The sequence below is a fragment of the Coenobita brevimanus genome, chromosome 8 (assembly GCF_032717465.1).
Source record: "Coenobita brevimanus isolate Jiangsu-jjx chromosome 8, ASM3271746v2, whole genome shotgun sequence".
NCBI classification, from domain to species: Eukaryota; Metazoa; Arthropoda; class Malacostraca; order Decapoda; family Coenobitidae; genus Coenobita; species Coenobita brevimanus.
The window spans coordinates 18,835,280-18,858,286 of NC_136961.1; the positions used below are offsets into that span (position 1 = coordinate 18,835,280).

The 23,007-nt window shown below is 42.5% G+C and overlaps 1 protein-coding gene across 1 annotated transcript in view; it reads left to right on the forward strand.

The window, feature by feature from the left end:
- The first annotated feature begins 937 nt into the window (after nt 1-937).
- LOC145406835 (esterase FE4-like) overlaps nt 938-23,007 on the forward strand; it is a 52,984-nt gene continuing 30,914 nt past the window's right edge. Inside the window, exons 1-4 of the mRNA XM_080277939.1 lie at nt 938-1,132; nt 7,344-7,508; nt 8,909-9,056; nt 19,023-19,078. Coding sequence (XP_080134065.1) covers nt 938-1,132; nt 7,344-7,508; nt 8,909-9,056; nt 19,023-19,078 — 564 coding nt within the window. The remainder of the gene's footprint in view (nt 1,133-7,343; nt 7,509-8,908; nt 9,057-19,022; nt 19,079-23,007) is intronic.

Here is a 23,007-nt window from a genome sequence, read left to right on the forward strand (position 1 = left end):
CAGAATTGTTGACTTTATACACGGGTTTTATGCCCCCCTGTGTAGAGTACAACTCTCATGTGTGGGGAGGCTCCTCACATACAGCTCTTCTCAATAGGGTGGAGTCAAAGGGACATTAACGCCTCATTAACTCTCCTTCTCTTACTGGCTCCCTTCAACCTCTGTCTCTTTGCCACACTGTTGCATCTTTATCTCTTTTCTATCGCTACTTCAGTGGTTATTGCCTCTCTGAACTGTCTGCTTGCATTCCTCCACCTCTACGACGGGCGCGTAGCACATGTCTAGCAACAAACTCTCACCCCTTTTCTGTCCAATTCTAATGCAAGAGTTAACCATAACTCCCAGTCTTTTATTTATGCAACAGGCCAACTCTGGAACTGTCTTCCTCTGTCTGTATTTCCTACTGCCCATGATCTCCAGTCTTTCAAAAGCAGTGTGTCAACGCATCTCGAAATAAACGGATCTTGAATTTGGCTGTCTTTCATATTGTTATTTTTTTTTTCTTGGAAGGAATGGTTTGCGGGCCCCTGGCATTTGGTTCCTTGTTCCTTGCATTAAAAAAAGAAATACTGCAACAATACATTTTTGCTTGCTTAGACTATGGTGCAATAACAGTTATAATCAGTCAGTCGATAACAACAGTTCGTTGGTCTCTACCTGGGTGAGATTTTCGTCTCTTGACTGATTTTCTCTTGTTGTTCAAAAAATAGAGTAATGTGACTCTACCACTTCTGCGAGTCACTTGTTCATTTTTAGCACTATATTGGAATGTAAATCTCTAATTACTACTCATCAATCAAGAAGAGGAAAGGGCAATTTTAGTCTCACCTTTCAAGGTGTAGACATGGCAGTCCTGGGTCAAGCTACAGTGGCCCAGTGCACCATTACCTTTTTCTTTGTTTTGTTTTTTTGTCAGGTTGATCAAAGAGGAGGAACAATGAGGGTTGGCATCCTTGTGGCGGCGATGCTGGTACTGGTGGCGGCTGTAGGAGGGACTGGCCAGGCACCCATTCTGAACATCAAACAAGGGCACATCTCTGGCGTGGTGGAGCAGACAGTTAAGGGCAGGACATTCTACTCCTACTACGGCATACCCTTCGCCAAGCCTCCCCTCGGACCCCTACGCTTCAAGGTATGCCATGTTGTTGTGTTTGACCACTTACAGACCACGGACAGCAGTTTCTAGAACGTAGCTTGCTGACAGAAAGTGTTAGAATGTTGATGATCTTGCCTGCTTCAGGCTTTCTGTGTGAAATAAAGCATGAGTGTTATTGATATGTTTATCGTATGTTTGTGTGGATGAACATAAACACTGCACCACGTGCTTGTCGGAAAATATCGTCTGCGATACCTTAGGTATCACAGATGTGACATACAGAGCACGTTCAGGTACTGTTGTGGTGAAATATACTGTATGTCTCATAAAATGACTAATTTGATTATGTGTATTGTGAAATAAAGTCGTAAACACTGAAGCGTCTTCAGATAAGGGAATCATCATCTGCTACACCTTAGCGGATGGGTAAGGACCACGTACTTGTACTTGTTGTGGTGTAATATACTGTTTATCTCATATATTGATAGATTTGGTTATGTTTTATGTGGAAGACAGTAAATGACTGACCCAACTGCTAGCAGGGAAGAGTGCGTTTTGTACATCTGAGTTGGCACAAAGGTAGTGACATGCAACGCGAGGTTAGGAACAAGTGCATTTACATTTTATTGGTGAAATATACTATGTATCTCATACAGTGATATGTTTTGTTATTTGTTTATGTGAAAAGAAAGTGAAAGTGAACCATTGCTCCTCTAGAAATCATCGTCTGCTACCCCTTATCGGTAAGGTATTGGCCACGTAATTAACCTACTTAGAATGTGCATTTACATTTTATTGGTGTAATAGACTGTGTATATCATATATTGATAGATTAGGCTATGTATTATGTGGAAATAAAGTGAAAGGCTGTGCCACGTGCTCGTAATGAAGAGTGTGTCATACACCTGAACTAGCACAAAAGTAGCAAAATGCAACGTGAGATACGTAATTGTAGATGGAGTGATATACTGTGTATCTCATAGAGTGATATATTGTATTATTTTTTTTATGTGAAAAGAAAGTGAAATTGAACCACGTGCTCCTCTAGAAAGCATCGTCTGCTACACCTTACCGGCCAGGTATGGGCCACGTAATTGACCTACGTAGGACATTCGTTTACATTTTATTGGTGAAATATACTGTGTATCTCATATATTGATAGATCAGGCTACGTATTATGTGGAAATAACGAGAAAGACTGAGCCACGTGCTCGTAATGAAGAGTGTGTGTCGTGCACCTGAACTGGCACAAACGTAGCGAAATGCAATGCGAGGTTACGAACACGTGCATTTATATATATATATATATATATATATATATATATATATATATATATATATATATATATATATATATATATATATATATATATATATGTGAAATATACTGTGTATTCCATGTAGTGATATATTTGGCTATGTTTTATGTGAAAAGACAGTGAAAAGCTGACCCACGTGCTCATAATGAACAGTGTGTGTCATACACCTGAGCCAGCACAAAGGTAGCGAAATGCAACGCAAGGTTAGGAACACGTGCATTTACATATATGTATATATTTGGGAGGGTAAAATATACTGTGTATACTGATATTTTGGCTATGTTTCATGTGAAAAGACAGTGAAAAACTGACCCACGTGCTCGTAATCTCGTAAGGGAAACACCGTCTGCTACACCTTAGTGCACAGGTAACGGCCTAAGGAACACGTCCATTTACATGTTACTGGTGAAACGTACTGTGTTTCTCATAAAAATAATAGATTTGGTTATGTGTAATGTGCAAAGAAAATGACAGAAGTAACCTCGTGCTAGTGGTCCCTACCTGTGCACTAAGTCAGGTGCAGCAGACGATGTTTATCAAGGACATACACGTATATCATGAAACCTTGCGTTGTGCCAGTGTTGAGCCACGTTCTTGGCTGGCTGTGAAAAATATCTTGACTCATACAAGGTGATAGATTGAGTTATGTTTTATGTGTAAAGACAGTGAAAGACTGACCTACTGCAGTGTGTTCTCGTAAGGGAAACATCATCTGCTACACCTTAGTGCACAGGTAACGGTCTACGGAACATCTCCATTTACATGTTACTGGTGAAATCTACTGTGTATCTTACAAAAATGATAGATTTTATTATGTGCAATGTGCAAAGAAAATGAAAGAGGTAACCACGTGCTAGTGGCCTCTACCTGTGCACTAAGTCAGGTGTAGGGGACGATGATTTTCAAGGACATACACGTATTTCATGAACCCTTGCGTTGTGCCAGTGTTGAGCCAAGTTCTTGGCTGGCTGTGAATAAAATATCTTGACTCCTTTATTTAGCTCACACTCCTACAACAGCATTGGACCGCCACAGGGTTCACAATCCCTCAGACAGCAATTTATTGTCCAGTTGGCTTGCAATGACAGCAGTCTTGCAAAGATGAGACGCCAGTTGGCACCACATGAGTGGCATCAGATCCTCGTTGAGGTAGAGTCGGAGAGTGACATTGAGAGCTACCGCTCTGGGGTGGAGGAGGTTGAGCTGACCCCATCCGGTCAGCAAGTGGAGCTGCCCTGCCACCTTCCATCGTGGGAGACCACACCACCATCATCGGCCGGCTTCACCAGAGAACCCTTCCCACCTGTAGGACCTGCCAGTCCCACTGGTCTATTCATCGGCTCCCGATCTCCAGGTCCCCCTGCCCCCCTTGGCGAGCCAATGTCACCAGAAGCTGGGCCATTGTTCGTTGTGATGGCCTCTTCACCCACTTCCATGCAGGATGCTACGGTGACATCCTCACCGGCCAGGCTGAGGAGACTGGTGTCCCCAGAGCCCTCTGTCTCATCCTTGTCCTCGTCTGAGGCGTCCCCTCCCAGACGAGGGCGCTGTGGTCCGCTGCCTGGACATGGGGTACATCCAAGGGGTTGGAGGGCAGACCGAAGGGTGTCGACAGGCCGACCCATTGCCACCTCCACTGAAGAGGATCCTGGGTGGCCCGTTCAAACTGAACCACGGGCCATTCACTGGCTCCCCAGGGATCCAGGTGGATATTCCAACAACTCCCCTGCAGTTCTTCCATCTCTTTTTCACATGGAAGTTGTTGTCATACCTCACCATGGAAACCAACCAGTATGCCACATTCCTGGGGACTCAGCTGGATGCCTGGTTCTCCTGCAATGAAGAGGAGATGACCAAGTTCCTGGGGTTATACCTTTTCATGGGGGTCATGCACATGCTGACCATCAGGCACTACTGGTGGAGCTCCAAGCTGCACGACTACCCTAGAGTCTGGCGGGCAATGAGTGGAAGGAGCTTCAACACCATCCTGAAGCACTTCCACGCCTTCAACTCGCCATTCTCCTTGACAACCAAGATCGGCTCATCCACGTGCACACAGTCATGGAATACCTCCTTCAGTGGTTCCAGTCAGCATACCTACCCGAGGAGCAGCTCAGCCTGGATGAGGGCTCTCTGGGATGGAAGGGCCGGCTGTCCTTCCGCATCTACAAGCCCCAGAAGCCCAACAAGTATTCCATCAAGATGTACATGCTGGCTGAGTCGTCCTTGGGCTACATCTGGAACCTTGAGGTCTACACGGGGGTGCAGCGTACCCTCCAGAACACCATGTTGGGCCTCGTGGGACTGTTGAAGGACCAGGGCTATAAGTTGTTCATGGACAACATTACAATTCTGTAGCACTGTGCGAACGACTTCACTGCAGGATTTTATGTGTGTGGGACCCTACAGTTGCCTAGAGGAGCATCACGCCAGCTGCTGGCCATCACCAGGACTAAGAGTCTGCCCAAGGGGGGCATGGTGTACAGGCACAAGGACAATGTGCTACTCCTACCGTGGAGGGACAAGCGCATCGTGAACATGGTGTCCACCTTCCACACTGTGGACACCATTCCAAAGAGGGTTTGAGGAAAGGTGCGGAGCATGACAAGCGGACAAGCTACATGGAGAAGGTTGTTCACAAGCCCGTCATTGTGGAGGAGTACAACAGGTATATGGGTGGGGCGGATCATTTCGATGAGATGGTCCAGTACTACCCCATCCAATGCCGAACTGTCAAGTGGACGAAGAAGATCACATTCTACTTCATCCAAATGGCACTGTTCAATGCGTTTGCCTTGTATAAGAAGTACAGATGCATGCAAGTAACTCTCCTTGAATTTGTGGAGCAGATCATCTATGATCTTCTGCATTTCCACGAAGAGGACTGGCCCGCATCTGGACACACACTCCACCATGCCCCAGACCTACCTAAATGGTGGTCAGCACCAGCATCACCTGGCACCCAGCGGGCACAACCACCAGCGCCAGGATGGGCCCAGCCACCACCAGCACCAGCACAGCCTGCAGGAGACCCCACACCAACATCATCAGAAGCAGGGCCATCACAGGTGCCACCATCACCACCTGCGGGAGGCCCATCAGGGATGCCAGAACCGCCACCACCTCCAGTTGCTGATCCGTCAGGAGAACCCGTGCCTGGGCCTGCAGCTCCCGCATGACAGGACCACAGAGCGTGAGGGTATCCAAGCAAGCGTTGCCGGGTGATTGACGACGATGTGAGGTTGGATCGCACTCTGGGCAACCACCGGGCAAGGATCCCTGACAAGAAGAGGCTTAGGTGTACCTTGTGCTTCAATTTGGGGGTGAAGAGGGACACAAGGAACATGTGTCCTGTATGTGATGTGCCACTTTGCATGGGTGATTGTTTTGACCGGTACCATACCGAGCAATACCTTCACTAGTGGAGCACACACACACACACACACACACACACACACACACACACACACACAGTACAAAACTCCTCACCTCCCAACCGATCTGGTCCTGCAGGAGGATCATCGCCACTGGAGAGGTACATGATATTCTTTTTTTATTTATCTATTTACCTCTATTTATGTCAGTATATTTACATATGCATATATATTGTTGTTTTCCTCAACAGAAGTGACAGGGAAATAAGTACAGCTTCAGTTTCAGTTGCTAGCAACAGGTTTAGTGTCATGTGTAGTTTCTGAGAGGACTAAAAACAAAACATATGTAATTTTATAAAATAGTTGTTGGTATAAAACCAAAGAAAGCAACTGGAAAGCATAAAAGTGTTAGCGCGCTATGGGAAAATAACATAAGTAAGCCCTCCTGACAGTGGGTCAGTGCACAGCAAAATACGCCGTAGTTTTTTGCATTTTTCTCGAAAACTATGAGGCCTAGGATCGCCGTTCTTTACTGAGATGAAAGAGAACGAAAATGTGCATAGGATGATGAAATAAAAACATAACAGTGCCGAGAAAAGTTCTTCGCAAACCCTCCCCGAATAAAAAAGTTGTTTTCTGTCGAAAATGGGTATCACTTTTTCGCTTATTACTCAAAGACCATTCCTCGTATCAAACTGGGACACTCCTCATTCGAAAGCTAATAAAATTCTCTTTCGATTGATCATATAACATGTAGAGACTGATTAATAAACATTCCACTTATGATGTTGGGAAGTGAAATTTATGATCCTGAATGTTTATTCAGAGGGCCCAAACATACATATAGTGCGTTTTTCTTGTTATTTTGTTTTGCTTATTGTGTAGAACAAACATCGACGAATAGGAATACGTGGGTTTTGTGGCAAAATAAATATGTTTGGGTGGTGAAAATAAGCCGAGAATACACATTCTTGGAGCGTGTGGCAGCCGGGTTGGAGGGGAGAAAAGCCCACACGTCATAGCCCAGAAAACTTAAAAACTTATCCGCGCGTGCAAAGGGGTTAAAGTTCGAAAATGTTGTTAGGATTACCTTTCAAAAATTGTTATGATATCACCATAATTGCTTTTAAAAAGTATTAGAATGTTGCCTAATATGACTCTCAGTGTTGGTATGTTGTTATACTGCCTTTCAAAAGTTGAAATATGACCATAGCTGATCTATTAGTCTAATGTTAGGCTATCAACATTCATGCTTTGACAAAATGTTAGAATATCACTTTAGCTTTCTTGGTGTTTGATTGTTGCTAAATACCAATAGCATTACATAGTATCAGGGTAGTTATGGTACAGCATATTCGGTGTAACTTGAAGATGATCCATTGATGGTCAAGTGTAGTCAAATTTAAAGGTTCATTTCACTTGTAAGGAGGAGTCTCATTCTGGCCTTATAACAAAGTTTCATCGATTTCCATGCAATTTATCTCTTGTTTGATGGTGATGATGATCATGATGATGATGATGATGATGATGATGATGATAAGCCACCCGTTCTAGGACCCAGAACCAGGTGAGAAGTGGTCGGGTGTGCGAAACGGGTCGGTGATGCCTGAGCCTTGTTTACAACTCAGCTTTGAACCATTCGTCACCAACCAGAAAGCAGAGGAAAAGGACTACTATGGCAGTGAAGACTGTCTCTACCTCAATGTCTTCACACCTAAGGTAAAACGGTCTGTCTTATTCTATGTAGTCATTAAGATTTCGTTATACAGTACAGTACTTTTACGTCAGTAATTCATTCAGTACATTATACCGCTGTATCTTTTGTGCGTTATTAATGCAAACGGTTTCAGTATTACTGCGATAAAAATAACATACAAGAGTACACTTAGACGTACTGTGCATAAGAATTCTCTACGAAAGACGCACAATTTAGCATTTCATGTCCAACTTGTTGACCCTCTCATGGGTTTCATATACATTTGACTGTACGAAGAACTTTTCATGTTGAGGTTACCACAACCTTAACCCTTTGTTATTCAGGTGGGGTGTTTTGGAACCCCCATTTTTTTTTTTTTTAAGCTGATATTTCCTAGCCAGTAATTTGAATATTTCTCTCCGCTCCAGTACTCTCCTGTTTCAGTGAGGGGAAGGATCATGTGGATTGGTTTAGTTCTGCCACTGCTCTAGTGAGAGAGACGGTCACTTTTTCCCCACCTGGGGTATCCAGTCACCCCATCAAACTAACCAGTTAGATCATATTGTGATAGAGACTGATATTTTAATCTTGTGTTTGCATATAGTTTATCATTATACTGATGTTAAAAATCACAAAATGTATTATCCTGTGCGTGTTTACCTGATAAAGGAGATTTGAGTCCATTTGTTCCTTTTTTACTGATATTATAATTTATTGTATTTTATTATAAATTAATAAACGTCAGCTATAAGGCATTCAATCTTTTCATTAGTGATTGCAGAGATTTGTTGAAGCGGTAGTATTAATATATTTTACATATTAATAACACTACATGTATTTTTGTACTGGGGTGTTGTAACACCCCACCAGACTAACCACGTTTGAAAACCCCGCAGGACTAACGAAGTTAGTGGATTCGTCGTAGAGAAATGGCTAAATTGGATGTTCAAGTTTCAGATTCAAAATTTTGTAGAATATTACGGAACTTCTTTAACAACTACACTGGATCACTTGGGAACAGTTCATTAGATACTGATATTTCGTTTTACTTGTGCAATGTAGGGTACAGCAGTTAACTGAGGGACGAGGCTATGGGTCTCATTGTGAACATTTGCGCTAAAGGACATTTAGTTTTTATTTTGACTAAATCCAGAAGACTTTATTTAACATAGGAAATACCATTCAGGATGAAGGTTTTCAATCATTAAGCAAAACTGATGTACTTAGTATTTTCTCTTGCTATGCTGTTTTCTGTTCAAGCACCCTTATTTAATCCTAGTATGCATGGAGGTGACGTTATGTGTTAACTCTTTCAGTTTGAAAAAATATCTAATCAGAATAAAATAATCTGAAAATAAAGAATAAATGTATAATCACACCATGTTATCTGATTCTTGGTGCTAATGACGTGTTTGTGATACAGCCAAGGGACGATCCTCAAAATCTACCGGTGATGGTGTGGATCCACGGAGGCGGATTCTTCTCTGGTGGTGCCAGCCATTACCATCCACACTACCTTCTGGATCACGATGTGGTGCTGGTGGTGGTGCAATACCGCCTTGGCATCTTTGGTATGTACAAATGCCGACGTTTATTTGCCTGTCTAAACTCTTTTACTTCTCACATCCCTCCATTGACTAACGTTCTGAAAGTGAGCGAGTTTGGTATGTTTCTCTTCCGATAGATACAAAAATTCTCTCTTTCCTATCCTGGCTGCTGTTCCTTAGCTGAGAGGAAATGGTATGTTTCTCTGTCAACAGATGACTTTTGAAAATGTTCCATTGCGGAGGAAACATGCTTTATATAAAGTATTGGTAATACAATACTGGGCGAAGATTTGACCCAGACAGTACCTTTCTGGTCGAAATTATTGCTACATTTAATAGTGAATAATAAAGTGAAAGTGAACTGACTTTTGAAAACCAGCGAAGCGATATTCGGAATCCAAGCTCTTCAAAAGACTGGTTAAAATTTTTATATTTTTTGATTAAGAAAGTGGACTGATGCTGCTGACCGCAATTGTCTGTCTATCTATTTATTGCCTGACGCCTTAATCCCCTAAGAGGTGGCCACAGACGAATCACCTCCATGTCACCATGTTCCCAGCCATTTCACTGCCCCGCTCGCAGTTCACCCCCCCCCCTCTCTCTTATACCTCTCCAGTCCATCCCGTCATCTCATTCATCCCATCCTCAGCCTCCCCCTCCCTCTTTCCCCCTCCAGCTCACTCGATTACAATCTCTTCGTTAGTCTCTAGCTCTCCACTCTTTGCACATGGCCAAACCACCTCAGTGTATTTCTCCTAACACTTTCCTTCACATCCACTTCCACATCACAACTCTTCTTCACTTCCGTAATTGCCAGTCTGTCTCCATGTAATTTCACATGCTCCTGTCAAATGCTCTCATTCTTGACTTAAGTCATTCTAACAAGGTCCAAGCTTCACTTCCAAACGTTAAAGTTGGTATCACAATACTATCATGCAGGAACTTTTTTACTTCCATGCTCACTTCCCTGTTTCTTATCACTGCTGTCAAAGAACCAGGCACATTTCTTCGTTGTTGCACCCTTTCAAGCTTTTCATCCTCCAAACTTCCATCCTTACTCATCACATTACCCAAGTACCGAGAGAAGTAGACTGTAGCACCAGTCGAGCAGGGCAGTACTCCCGAGGTGGATGGAAAGCTGATGACAGGGAGAGCTGGAGCTCCCGTTTCATCAGCCCTCAGGACTAGTTCCTGACCATCCCCCTTTGCTGAACTTTTTCAGTGTCTCAGTTACACAGAGAGTAGGCCAGCATGCTCTCCAGTACAAATTTCTCTATCTACACCAAACTACATGCACAGTACACACTACACTTCCTATTCAAATTCAACTAAAATGGCGTCTCTTCACCAAGCCTCGGAGTCCCGAGGGGGGGGGACCATAAATGCCCCCACCATCCGACCCTCTCCCGGTGGCGACTCGAGGTGCCTGAAACCACTGTCTGACTCTCTTCTTCTTCATTTCTGCAACATTTGCGGCCTTTCCTCTAACTTTCGCTCTGTTGAGCACCACCTCTCCTCCTCTAAACCTCACCTTCTTTTTCTAACGGAGACTCAGCTGTCTGAGGCAACTGACAGCAAACCCTTTTCTGTATCCTCCTACTTTCTCTATACTCATTTCAAAGCCAAAGGTGGCTGTTGTGTATATATACGCAACGACTTATCGTGCTCTCGTGTTCCTGAACTCGATTCTTCTGAATTCTCTACACTCTGGCTTCGGCTTTCCTGTCATTCTCTGACTAAATATATCGGTGCTGCTTACTTATCCCCTAATTCTACTGATTATCAAAAATTCTTCGACTATCTTACTTCTACGATGGAATACATTCTATCCATTTCTCCTTTCTCTGGAATCTCCATTCTAGGAGATTTCATTGTTCACCACCACCTTTGGCTCTCCTCTCCTTTCACGGATCCACCTGGTGAACAAGCCTACATCTTTTCTATCCTTAATGACCTAGAGCAGCTTGTACAGCACCCTACCCGTATCCCTGACCGCCTTGGAAAGAGCTCCAACATACTTGACCTCTTCCTCACAACTAATCCTTCTGCTTACTCTGTTAATCTTTTCTCTCCGTTGGGCTCCTCCGATCACAACCTTATTACCTTAACCTGTCCTATCACTCCAGTAAGGCCTGTGGACCCTCCAGGGAAACGTCGTCTGTGGCATTTTGGAGCCGCGGACTGGGAGGCCCTCAGGCAATACTTCTTTCATTTTCCCTGGAATGATTATTGCTTCCATGGCCGTGAGCCATCTGAGTGTGCCTTGCGCATTACGGAGGTTATTCTCTCGCGCATGGAAGCATACATTCCTTTCTCATATCCTTTGACTAACGCGAGAAAGCCTTGGTTTAATCACGCTTGTTCTAATGCTGTCCGCAACAAGGAGAGGGCCTACAAAAGGTACCGGAGCCAACCCACCCCTGAATCACATCATCTTTGCTTTTCTACCCAGAATCGTGCTAAGTCTGTTCTTCGCTCTACTAAAAATAATTTCATCCATACTAAATGCTCTCAACTCTCCAACTCGAATTCTTCCCGCTCCTTCTGGCACCTTGCCAAAAATCTTTCTAACAACTTTACCTCATCATCCTTCCCTCCTCTTTTCTACTCTGATGGTTCTGTAGCTATTTCTTCTACTGATAAAGCAGATCTCTTCGAAACAGACTTTCTCCTCCAATTCCACCTTAGACGATTCCGGTGCTGTTCCTGCATCTCTTCCCTCCTCTGACGTCCTCATGGCTGACATTAAAATTTCTTCAGTTGATGTATTTTCTGCCATCACTGGCCTCAGTACTAATAAGGCATATGGGCCTGATGGGGTCCCTCCTTTTGTTCTCAAGAACTGTGCTTCTGTGCTTACACCCTGCCTAGGCAAACTCTTTTGCCTTTGTCTGTCAACTTGTACCTTTCCTTCTAGTTGGAAGTTTGCTCTCATTCAGCCAGTCCCAAAGAAGGGTGACCACTCCCAACCCTCCAACTATTGTCTAATTGCTTTAACGTCCTGTATTTCAAAAGTTTTCGAGTCAATTCTCAATAGAAAAATTTTAAGGCATCTTTCCTATCACAACCTTCTTTCCGATCGTCAGTACGGGTTCTGTCAGGGACGCTCCACTGGCGATCTTCTCACCTACCTTTCAGACTCCTGGTCATCCTCCTTTCGGGACTTTGGCGAAAGCTTTGCCATTGCACTTGACATCTCAAAGGCTTTCGATCGAGTCTGGCATAAATCTTTAATTTCCAAACTGCCCTCCTACGGTTTCTATCCTTCTATCTGTGCCTTCATCGCTAGCTTCCTTTCTGGTCGTTCTATAGCCGCTGTTGTAGACGGCCATCTTTCTTCTCCTAGATTTATCAACAGTGGTGTTCCTCAGGGCTCTGTCCTATCACCAACTCTCTTCCTTTTATTCATCAATGATCTAAGCTGTACATCTAACCCTATCCACTCATACGCTGATGACTCCACCCTTTACCTTTCCATTCGGTTCCCGCAACGCCAATCTCAACAGGTACTTCAACAAACAAGGGATGAGGCTATGGCACACCTAATGTCTGACTTGGCTCGCATCTCTGACTGGGGTAAAAATAATATGGTTGTTTTTAATGCATCTAAGACTCAGTTCTTACACCTATCAACCCGACAAAATCTTCCACAGGTATACCCACTAATGTTTAATAATATTCAGCTTAATCCTGCATCATCCTTGAACATGCTTGGGGTTTCATTTACTTGGGACTTATCTTGGAAAGATCATATTACATCTCTTGTAAAATCTGCTTCGAAGAGATTGGGTGTGCTAAGCCGACTCCGCTCTTTGTTTACCCCTGCACAATTGTTGACTCTATACAGGGGTTTGATCCGCCCCTTTGTGGAGTACAACTCTCACGTGTGGGGAGGCTCCCCAAATACAACTCTTCTCAATAGGGTGGAGTCAAAGGCTTTTCGTCTCATTAACTCTCCTCCTCTTACTGACTCCCTTCAACCTGTCTCTTCACCGCACTGTTGCATCTTTATCTATTTTCTATCGCTACTTTAATGGTCACTGCTCCTCTGAACTGTCTGCTTGCATTCCTCCACCTCTACGACGGGCGCGTAGCATCCGTCTGGCAGCAAACTTTCATCCCTTTTCTGTCCAACTCTCTAATGCAAGAGTTAACCGTTACTCCCAGTCTTTCATTTATGCAACAGGTCAGCTCTGGAACTGTCTCCCTCTGTCTGTATTTCCTGCTGCCTACGATCTCTAGTCTTTCAAATGCAGTGTGTCCAGGCATCTGAAAATGATCGGATCTTGAAATTGGCTGTCTATTGTATTTTGTTTTTCTCTTGGAGGGAACTGTTACTGCGGGCTCATGGCCTTTGGTTCCTTCTTCCTCGCATTAAAAAAAAAAATCCATTTCCTCATCATGCAAATTCACTAGGCATTCAGTGACATCATTTCCCACGAAGGCCGTAACTTCACTATTCCTTAACACATTCTTTTTCTTACACACTCTCCCAAACACATTCACCAAACCTAGCAGTTACGCTTCATCTTCACCTATCAGTACAGTATCATCTAGAAATAAAAATACAGAAATTTCCCAAACGCTACCGTCTCTCTTACTGGGGCCGCTCCAGCATCCACTGCCCTATCTTGTAACTCTTTTATAACCCCATCCATATACAGACTGAGCAACCATTGAGACATGAGACATCCCTGTTTCAGTCCAACATTCAGATAGAATAATATCACTCAGTTCATTATCAACACGCACTGCAGCCTTAGCACTCTCATACATACTCTTCACGGCATTTAACAACTTCCCATTTACTCCATATATTCTTAGTATTTTCCACATTCCTTGTCCATCCACTCTGTCATATGCTTTCTTCAAATTCATGAAGGCAGCATACAACTTCTTTCCCTTTTCTAGAAACTTTTCCACTAAAGACCAAAGGATGCATGGCTGCTCTACACAACCTCTTCCCTTCCTAAAACTTCCACGTTCTTCTCTCACTAGTTCCTCTGTTATTTACCTAACTCTGTCAATTAGTATCCATATACCTTGCCTGTTTCACTAAGAAGATAAATGCCCCTGTGATTACTACACGCTTCTTTTTCCCGTTTTCCTTTGTACAGGACTCTACCTTCCTTCCAGGGCAATCTGCACATCTTCCATATCCATTCTACTACTATCTCTCCTCATTGCTTTATCATTTTACCACACACTTCATCAGTTCCTGGGGCTTTCCCCATTTTGACCTTCATTGCTTCCACTACTTCCTTCCTACTGATCTCTTCCTCCTTTCTCACCACCCTCCTTCTCCTAGCCATTCCCCAGCCACTTATACTCTCATTATTTTCATTCTTTATGTCTTACAGTTCCTGCAAATGTTCTCTCCATGTGCTCACTTTTTCTCCTTTCACCAGTATCAATCTACGATTTTCATCTATTACTCCCCTACTAATTCTTTATCACCTTGTCTAACTCTCTTTACCTCCTTCCAGAACATTTTCTTACATTCCCTCCACTGTACACTCAAATTCTTTACAAATTCTTCATTCATTCTCTTCTTACTCTCTCCTACTAATCTTCTTACTTCTTTCTTCCTCCCTGCATATAATTCTCTCTTCCGTTTCTCAGTTTTCTTCATGCCTCAGCTTCCAAAGCACTCATTATATGCTTTCTTCGTTTGTGCTACAACTTGCCTCACCTCTTCCTTCCACCATGCTGTTCTTTACATCCCCTTTCGTTTTCTCTTCACCTGATGCACCACCTCAAGTGCCGCACAGATTTCTTCTGTGAATATCTTACACACACTTTCCACCTGCCCCATCTGCTCCAAATCATATTTGCCCAATCGCTCCTCCGCTTCTCTCTTATATTCTGCTTTCTTTCCATTCTTTTGCAACATTTCTACCCTCCTCGTATGGACTACTTCCTCCTGTCCTTCCCTCCTTCAACTCCTCTATTGCACTTGAACCCTGATTTTCATCACCACCAAGTGGTGGTCAGAAAGTCATATTCCCCAACCTCTGTAAACTCTTGCTTCCATTACATACTTAGTCATTCTGTCATCCACACACGCATAATAGATCTATGCCTTCCTGTCACTCAGTTCACCACCCACCTTTCTCATCTCTCGCCAGGTATACCACAATTGTCTTTAAGACTGAAAAAAAAAAAAAGTATCATGCATGAGCGACTATGCCCTACATGATCATCATCACAACTCGTGATGTCCCAGGAAGGCTAAACTTTTATCGTTTGAATGAACATAACAAGCGTGTCTAGTGACTGCTTCTGACAGGCCCTCAGGGAAAATATAGGGTCTGGTAAAATTAGAAAACAAAGCTTACATTTTATTGCCAGTTGGCTCCACAGCAATCCGCCTCAGAGCTGCCATACACTTCCGCTACTCATGTATTAATGTATCTGGTCTTTCATTTAATCATCTGTGCAATTATATCTAATCTATTTATGGGAGGCCCTCAGGCGGTACTTCTATGATTTTCCCTGGAATGATTAGGCCTATTGCTTCCATGCCCGGGAACCATCTGAGTGTGCCTTGTGCATTACGGAGGTTATTCTCTCGGGCATGGAAGCATACATTCATTTCTCATATCCTTTGACTAATGCAAGAAAGCCTTGGTTGAATCACACTTGTTCTAATGCTGTCCACAACAAGGAGAGGGCCTATAAAAGGTACCAGAGCCAACCCAGCCCTGTATCACGTCTTTTTTATGTTTCTGCCCGGAATCATGCTAAGTCTGTTCGTCTCTCTTCAAAAATAATTTCATCCGTACTAAATGCTCTCAACTCTCCAAATCGAATTCTTCCCGCTCCTTCTGGCCCCTTGCCAAAAACCTTTCTAACAACTTTACCTCATCATCCTTCCCTCCACTTTACTACTCTGATGGCACTGTAGCTATTTCTTCTACAGATAAAGCAGCTCTCTTCACTCAGACTTTCTCCTCCAATTCCACCTAAGACGATTCCGGTGCTGTTCCTCCATCACTTCCCCCCCGTCTGCCTTCCTCATGGCTAACGTCAAAATTTCTTCAGCTGATTCACTTTCTACCATCACTGGCCACAGCACCAACAAGGCATATGGGACTGATGGAGTTCCTCCTGTTGTCCTCAAGAACTGTGCTTCTGTGCTTACACCCTGCCTAGGTAAACTCTTTTGCCTTTGTCTTTCAACTTGTACCTTTCCTTCTTGCTGGAAGTTTGCTCTCATTCAGCCAGTCCCAAAGAAGGGTGACCATTCCCAACCCTCTAACTGTTGTCCAATTGCTTTAACATCCTGTGACTCAAAAGTTTTCGAGTGAATTATTAATTGAAAATTTTGAAAGCATCTTTCCCATCACAACCTTCTTTCTGATCGTCAGTATGGGTTCCGTCAGGGACGCTCCACTGGCAAGCTTCTCACATACCTTTCAGACTCCTTGTCATCCTTCTTCCAGAACTTTGGCGGAAGCTTTGCCATTGCATTTGGCATCTCAAAGGTTTTGATTGCATCTGGCATAACTCTTTAATTTCCAAATTGCCCGCTTACGGTTTCTATCCTTCTACAGTATCTGTGGCTTCATCTACAGCTTCCTTTCTGGTAGTTCTATAGCCGCTGTTGTAGACGGCCATCGTTCTTCTCCTAGATCTATCAAGAGTGTTCCTCATGGTTCTGTCCTATCACCAACCCTCTTCCTTTTATTCATCAATGATCTAAGCTGTACATCTTACCTATCCACTCGTATGCTGATGATTCCACCCATCACCTTTCCATTCGGTTCTCACAACGTCCATCCTAGCAGTTATTTCAACAAACAAGGGATGAGGCTATGGCAAACCTAATGTCTGACTTGGCTCGTATCTGTGATTGGGGTAAAAATAATCTGGTTGTTTTCAATGCATCAAAGACTCAGTTTTTATACCTATCAACCCGACACAGTCTTCCACAGGAGTACCCTCTAATGTTTAATAATATCCAGGTCTATCCAGCATCATCCTTGAAGATGTTTGGGATTTCATTCACTAGGGTTTATCTTGGAAATATCATATTATGTCTCTGGTAAAATCTGTTTCCAAGAGATTAGGTGTGCTAAGCCGACTCCGTACCATCTTTACCCCTGCACAGTTGTTGACTTAATACACGGGAGTTATTCGCCCTTGTATGGAATACAACTCTCATGTGTGGGGAGGCTCCCCACATACAGCTTTTTTTAATAGGGTGGAGTCAAAGGCTTTTCGTCTCTTTAACTCTGCACCTCTTACTGACTCCCTTCAACCTCTGTCTCTTCGCACCACTGTTGCGTCTTTATCTCTCCTCTATCGTTACTTCCATGGTCATTGCTCCTCTGAACTGTCCACTTGCATCCCTCCATCTCTACGACGGGTGCGTAGCACCCGTCTAGCAGCAAACTCTCATCCCTTTTCTGTCCAACTCTCTAATGCAAGTGTTAACCGTTACTCCCAGTCCTTCATTTATGCAACAGGTCAACTCTGGAACTGTCTCCCTCTGTCTGTATTTCCTACTTCCTATGATCTCCAGTCTTTCAAACGCAGTGTGTCCAGGCATCTCGAAATGACCAGATCTTGAATTTGGCTTTCTGTTGTGTTGTTTGTTGTTTTTCCTAGGAAGGATCTGTTTTGCAGGCTCCTCGCCTTTGGTTTCTCTTCCCCGGATAAAAAAAAAAAAATTATCTGTCCATCCACTAATCTGATTCTGCCACTACCCACAGTTTCATCCATTCCATCCATTAACATTACCTGTGTCTTTCATTTATCCATTTATCTATCAACCTATCTATCTATCTCTGTAACCTTAACACCAGTACTTGTATCAACTTCTACTAATTTACCCATAAACTACCAACAGACTTATCTCAACAAAAAAACACACTAGTATCTAAACTTAAACAAACTAATGAATACTTACCAATGGGAAGTTGACATTAGAGAAACACCTTAATAACTCAATGCCATGCATTCAAGAGCAAAGCTAAGGGACATCAACCCCATTCCAAAACTAGCTCATCAGATTTTAATCTTCTCTTCACATCCTTAAAGGTTAAACACTGAATTCTCCAAATTTTGAAACTTACCTACCCTTATAAAAGACGACAAATCACATGGTATAACAATGTGGGCGTGCTGGGTGTTGGTCTGGCTTATGTTTGATAAGCGGGTCATTAGTATTTCAGTAACCAAATAATTTAGTACTTGAGACAAAAGCATTTCTAGGACAGGCCTCTGGGAGGGTCTGGCAACAATACAGACATGCAAATGTCATAAGCATATGAGATATGGCATCATCATGATAACAAGTTTACCGAAGTTACTGACGTGGGATAGAATCATCTGGCATATTCCAATAGCCATCGTCTCTGGTGTCAAATATTTACATAAAATGTGCACATGTTATATGTCAATGGAGAGTACAGTTTTGGACACAGCTATGAATACACTTTACGGTACCATGTATTTAAAGTGAACAGCGACTTTAACCCCCAATTATACTGTCTTCAAAACTCAGTAAACATACCAGATAATTGTGTATGAGGTTTGAAGTTGTTCGACTAAAATTTTTAGCAGTATTACTGACCACAGTTGTACTATCTGTCGTTTGCCAAAATTTCCTTGCCAGATGTGGCAGTAGAAAGTGTAACATTAAATACATTTGTGATTGCAACATGAAGCACAGAATAAATGATGAGGTGACACAAGACCGTTCCCTAACGTATGGGGAGAAATGATATATAGGAAAGGCAGCACCTAAAGCCGTCAAGGACTGTCCGCAAACTTTGCTTCTGAGACAATACACAGTCAAAAACGTGTATCGGTGGAAAGGGCTGATGATATCCTAAATTATCAGAATAGCTTGTCAGCACACACACACACACACACACACACACACACAATATAATCTATTGGTACTGAATGTGCATATACAGTAATAACAGTATTGACAACTACTGCTAATTACTACGAAACAACTACTCTTTTATCACACAGGCTTCCTGTCAACTGGTGACCATGTGATGCCTGGCAATTTGGGACTCAAGGACCAGGTACCGTATTCAAAATCTGCTTTATGATATTCACTATACCTGTGTGTGTGTGTGTGTGTGTGTGTGTGTGTGTGTGTGTGTGTGTGTAAATCTGCTGAGTCATTGTCATACTTATGAGACAGAGTACACTTCGTGAGGTTGTGGGTATGTGAATGGGTGAGGTGGAGAGTGAGTACGTGGGAAAATAGATCTATGGTTAAGTCCATGGTGTGAATGGATCCCGGGTAGGGGTAGGTCCGTGTGAGAAATAAAGGTCCGTGGGAAATACATCTCTGGGGAAATGTGCCCAAGTATGAACATAGGTCCATCAGGTTAAAACTGGGCAGTGAAAGGAAGGGTTTCAAGGGAGAAAAAAAAGTTCCATCTGAGGATTCTGTTTCCTCTTGGATGAAAAAAGGTCCGTGATGAGAAACAAGTTCGTGGGACAAATAGTTCCTGTAGGAGAAAAATAGGTCCATAGTGAAAATGTCATAGGGGAAATAATGAAGGGAAACTAGGTGAACAGAGAAAATACGTACATGGCGGAATATAGGTCCTTGTGGAAAAATAGCTTGACGCGGAAAATAAATAAATGGAAAAAAATAGGGCGGAGGAAAACAATAGGTCCGTGGGAAAATGGGTCTATCTGAAATATATGTCTATGAGTGAAAGTACGAGTGGATCCATGGAGAAAAGATGTCTATAAGGGATAATACGTCCATGGAGAAAAATATGCCGACAGTGGAAAATACTGCAAGTCAGTGTAGCTGCAAGTCCATGGGAGATAATATGTGAGCAGGAGTTAACACCTATGGGGTGAAGATGAAGACAGGTTTATAATGTTAATCGTGCTTGAGCTTAAGTACTGTATAAGACTGTTTGTTCATAGATTTATCTTGCTAAGTTCAAATTGTGAGTTAGGTTGCTTGTGTATATTTTTGCAAAAGAGTGCTTGTTTAGAATGTTATCTTCTTAACCCAGTGGTGCCCAGGGCTAATTAAAAAGGACGGATTAGGCATTTTTATAAGTTAATAAAGGGAGGAACCCCAGAATATAGACGCATAAGTTTCGCGGCTAGGAGCCCATAGGTGGACGGCGGTACACTAAGTGCCTGCCTAGCGAATTCCCCCAAACTTTAACCCTTGCCACTAATGGGTTAAGTTGCGTTTGAGATTACTTTTGCATACTTCTGTCTTCTCCAGGTACGTACGTATTGCTTGTTTATGGTTTTATCTTTCTTGAGCATCACTTGTGTGTACGATAGCTTATTTATATCTCCACTGACAACATCTACTTTACAGTTCGTAACCAAACCACAGTCAATATTTTCGGATCACTCACACACACACACACACACACACACACACACATATATATATATATATATATATATATATATATATATATATATATATATATATATATATATATATATATACAGAGGTGGGCACCCATCACACAAAAAGTCCCATCGGTACTGGTACAGGTACAGTCGGCCTAAGAAGTGACGGCGGAGTATCCAGAAGTTTTCGGTCAGCGATGGTGCACATACTCTTGCTTATATCTCAACGAGGTGGAACCTAATACGTAAAACTGTTACAAAAAACAATAAATCAATGCTAAAGTACCTGTATATTTTAAAGCTGTGGGAAGCAGTTCGTTAGTTACGATAATAGGAAATCCTAAACGGAACTAATTGAAATTTCACAACTATCGCTCAGGGACAGTTAGGAATAATTTGTGGAGTTCAAGTCTGTATGGTAACACGCAATAATTTCATAGTAGCGTAAGAATGAACAAAAGGGTGCTTCAATAAATAATTAAAATTAATAATTATCGTTTATAAAATAATTTCCATTACAATACTAGGGAATAATTTAACGTCATTTATTTCCGTTTCCAATGTCTCCATGGACGACGACAGAAAGCGGGAAGGCGGCGCAAGCCAGTAAGCTATTTAAAATGTTTTGATCAACACGCACGAAAGGAGATAACATTTACCCAAAGATATGAAGTTATTACACTGCCTTTGGCCAGTTTTCCATCCAAAAAAATTTCTGGATTATTTAATATATGCCAGAGGGCTATCGGTGAAAGACGTATAAAAAAAGAACCTCGAAAATTCCCTGGAGTCGGAGCTCCTTGGAGAATGCCAACTTGTCATAGTCTGATATCCTCAGTGCATAATCGATTAGCAAGAGTAATAAAATGCAGAGGTTCATAAACAAATCATTGAGTTCAAAACTTCTAAATCTGCATTTTCTGTTCAGCAGGACATTACAGTTTATTTAAAAAGACAATTAAGGTTAAAAGATGGAGTTAAGAGTGCGTGATTTTGCATTGCAAAAGTTTATGAACTCATGTTTTGGTCCTGTTTATTGCCTAGTGTAAGAGAAAAAGGCAGAATCTGTCATACCTCCTTACAAGTAAAAATAATTTTGCAACAGTTGGGAATAAAGTTGCTAATTATAATTATTATTGGCGAGAGAAAGACGGAAAAAAAGGCTAGTACGGTCTTGCTGCTACCGCAGGTAGGGCGTCATTACGAATAATTATTTCATTGTTATGGGATCCTTATTGTTGCTGCTTCATCACCATAGCATTTGAAAATAAGGCAGTGTATTGCAGTCACAAGAATTTTCCTTAACTGGTCTTCAAAACTAGAGCATCTGTATTTGAAAACATGGGAAACAAAAAATTCAGGAACAAAGAGTTATAGGCCTAATGCCCACCGCGCGCCGAGTAATACATTTCACATTCATTCAAATCGGGAAAGGTAACTATATAAGTGTTAACTTCTAATATATCACTGCCTCTTGTTATTCATTTTACATCATTCTTGGCGTGATATAATATCTATTTGATATGAAGTGATGAAGGCATTGAATATTTATCTTATATTCACTGTTTCATTGAACGTATGGCACTGCAGAGTGACCGAAGCAATCTGAAACTCTGCCATCACTTCTTGGGGCCACTGTACAACAACAACAACAACAAAAAGTATCGAGCGCCGACTCGGTACTCGGTACACGAATATGAATCAAGTAAACTTGCTCAGTATTGATTTTTTTTTTTTTTTTTTGTTACTACACTGAGGACCCAGAGACCAGTCTTGTTAGCAGAGCCGGACCTGAGGAGAGATGAAAGATGTCAGACAATTATCACAGTTACATTAATTATGGGATGATCAAAGCATAAGGTTTTGCGACCGTTCAGTCCTTTACTTTCAATAAATAGATCGTTAACTTTAACCGGCCACTGTAATTCACATTCTTATACACCTAGTTTAATGCCTATCAAAATAAACACAATTTTATGACTACATCGTGTCATTATAAGCACAATAATCTGATTAGTAATTACACAGTGCACTTCAATTTTCTTTTTCAGTGTTACCCTTGAGGAAAATGAACACTTTAAAATGATATTCACTGTGTCCCACCCGTTTTGGTTTGAGCACGTCCATCCCCAATGAAAACAAACATTCCACAGCAGCACTGGATGGTATTGGCGTGTTATAAGTTACAAATATGTCTCTGAAAACCTTGCAAGGAAAGCAGTCCTTGTTGATTTATGTTTCTGTGGTTCCTCAAAAAATTTCTTTACTAGCTTTATCCCAGTCTCCCTTTTCTTCCTCCCTTTTACATAAAGGGGTTCGAAAAACTCTTCCTTGACATCCTGCTCGTCATCATCATCAGCGGTGCTGCTCTCCGCGTCCTCTAGCTTGCTCTCCAGTAGTGACACCATCTTCTCCACCCTCCTCCTCATTTTTTCTAAGTCGTAGGAGGCAGGCTCAGGTAACCACGCCAACCACGATAGCTTGAATTGGGGATGAAAGGCAGCAGCAGGCAGGCAGTCAGTGTCCTCGAAACGATGGCCGAACCTGCCTTCCACACCCCAATCACTGCGTTTACAAGAGGCAGGCACACCGTCAGATCGGTGCTTTT